The sequence below is a fragment of the Echinops telfairi genome, unplaced genomic scaffold, assembly GCF_000313985.2.
Source record: "Echinops telfairi isolate 266 unplaced genomic scaffold, ASM31398v2 ScPeMD7_7422;HRSCAF=8460, whole genome shotgun sequence".
NCBI classification, from domain to species: domain Eukaryota; kingdom Metazoa; phylum Chordata; class Mammalia; order Afrosoricida; family Tenrecidae; genus Echinops; species Echinops telfairi.
The window spans coordinates 3,381,010-3,382,709 of NW_022111322.1; the positions used below are offsets into that span (position 1 = coordinate 3,381,010).

Consider the following 1,700-nt stretch of genomic DNA (forward strand, 5'->3'; position numbering starts at 1 on the left):
AGGCTTTTATATTTTCTGGGGACGTGCAAGCCCCCTAATTACAGGTGAAGACATACGTCACAGGAAGGGGTTGCACTATAGGTTATACAACAATAGAGGGGGACAATCTAGGAGTATATCTGCTATAGGAAGGGGAGGTATTGGGGGTATACATGTCACAAGATGGGCGGATCCTAGACTCAGGGAGCCAGCTTAATTTTGGACATCGCTGAGCCGTTTTGACCTGTTCTCTGGCTCACTATAGAAACCATTATCAGTAAGGTGTAAACCCCACCTATAGGGACCAGACTGATGGCCGCAGCCTTTAGAGAGAAGTAGCCCATTATCCTTAACAACAGGGAGTGGGCTGTGGGATCAGACTGTAGTCTGGCAACTGAATGGCTTCAGGGAGAATGTGTCTAAGCAGCTGACCTCCCACCATATGCTGGCAAATAGCCTCTGATGTTTGGCATATCTTTGGGGGAGACAGAACTGGGGGGGAAAAAAGTCTCTTTATAATCCAACATTTCCTTATAATTGTTGTTATGTACACAAACCTTTTACAATGAGATATTATGTTAAATGATTTACTCATTTAGAAATATTGCTCTAAACCAGTGACATGTCTCATGAAATGTTATTCAAGCATTGATTGCATAAGCGTCTGACAACCAGGTCTCCATAAATAGTGCATCTAACACAGTTTGTGACTTACACTTCCAGCCAAGCGGAGTGATGCATAGCCTTCCTGAGCACATGCAGAATGCTGTTTGTGAAAATGCCAGTTCAGTTGCCAGTACCCATGGTACAGCGTAGGACAGCTGATTTTACGATTCATCTTAGAGATGGACCTTTGTGATCACCACAGGATAAACAGATACTGTGCTGTTCTTCATAATGACCAAATACAGTTTTTATTTATGTTGGATTTATGAAACATCTATACCAACCAGCAGCCCTGGTGGTGTACTGGTTACACGTTGGGCTGCTAGCCTCAAGATCAGTAGTTCGAAACCCACCAGTCACTCTACGGGATAAAGATGAGATTTTCTACTCCTGTAAAAGATTTACAGCCATGAAAACCCACAGGGACAATTCTACCTTGTCCTATAGGGTCTCTGTGAGTCAGAATTGACTCAGTGGCATTGAGGGTTTTTTTTAATATACTAAAGAATCTTCTTAAATTTGTGCTAAATTTCTTCCTTTTAAAGAGAGTCGGACAAGGACATTCAATAAGAATTCAGAACACATTGACTGAGGTCATGCTGGTCTCATTTCTTTCCCCCAAATTGTACTTTAAGCTTTAAAGTTTGTTATGCAAAATAAAATAATTCTATATTCACCCCCTAAGACGGGAGATAAAAAACAAACACAGCAACTCCATCTGAGGAATTTGGAGGTGTGTGTGGTGGAAGAGTCTTCTCATTATATTCAGAAATACACAATAATGATTTTGAAAATTTTTGTCTTTTTTTTGTAAAGAACTTTTAGTACTACACTACCACAGATTGGTACTACTGGACAATTATTTGTACAGACTCGGACAGGCCAGGAAGTTCTTACTAGGGTGAAGCATTTCATGAAACAATACATCCTTCCAGCTGAAAAAGTAAGTAGTGTATAGAATGTAAGGGTTTTGGGGGCACGAAACGGAATTAAAGATCCAATTGGTAAAGTTTTAGAAGCAGGCTTTATTGAGAAGCTTGCGGGCGGGTTCAGCA

At 40.8% G+C, this 1,700-nt stretch overlaps 1 protein-coding gene across 2 annotated transcripts in view; it reads left to right on the forward strand.

Moving 5' to 3' along the window:
- Positions 1–1,700, forward strand: part of ACAD11 (acyl-CoA dehydrogenase family member 11) — a 114,121-nt gene that overhangs the window by 43,820 nt on the left and 68,601 nt on the right. For both annotated transcript variants that reach the window (XM_004715988.2, XM_045297797.1), the window contains exon 9: positions 1,462–1,588. In XM_004715988.2, the coding sequence (XP_004716045.1) occupies positions 1,462–1,588 (127 nt within the window). The remainder of the gene's footprint in view (positions 1–1,461; positions 1,589–1,700) is intronic.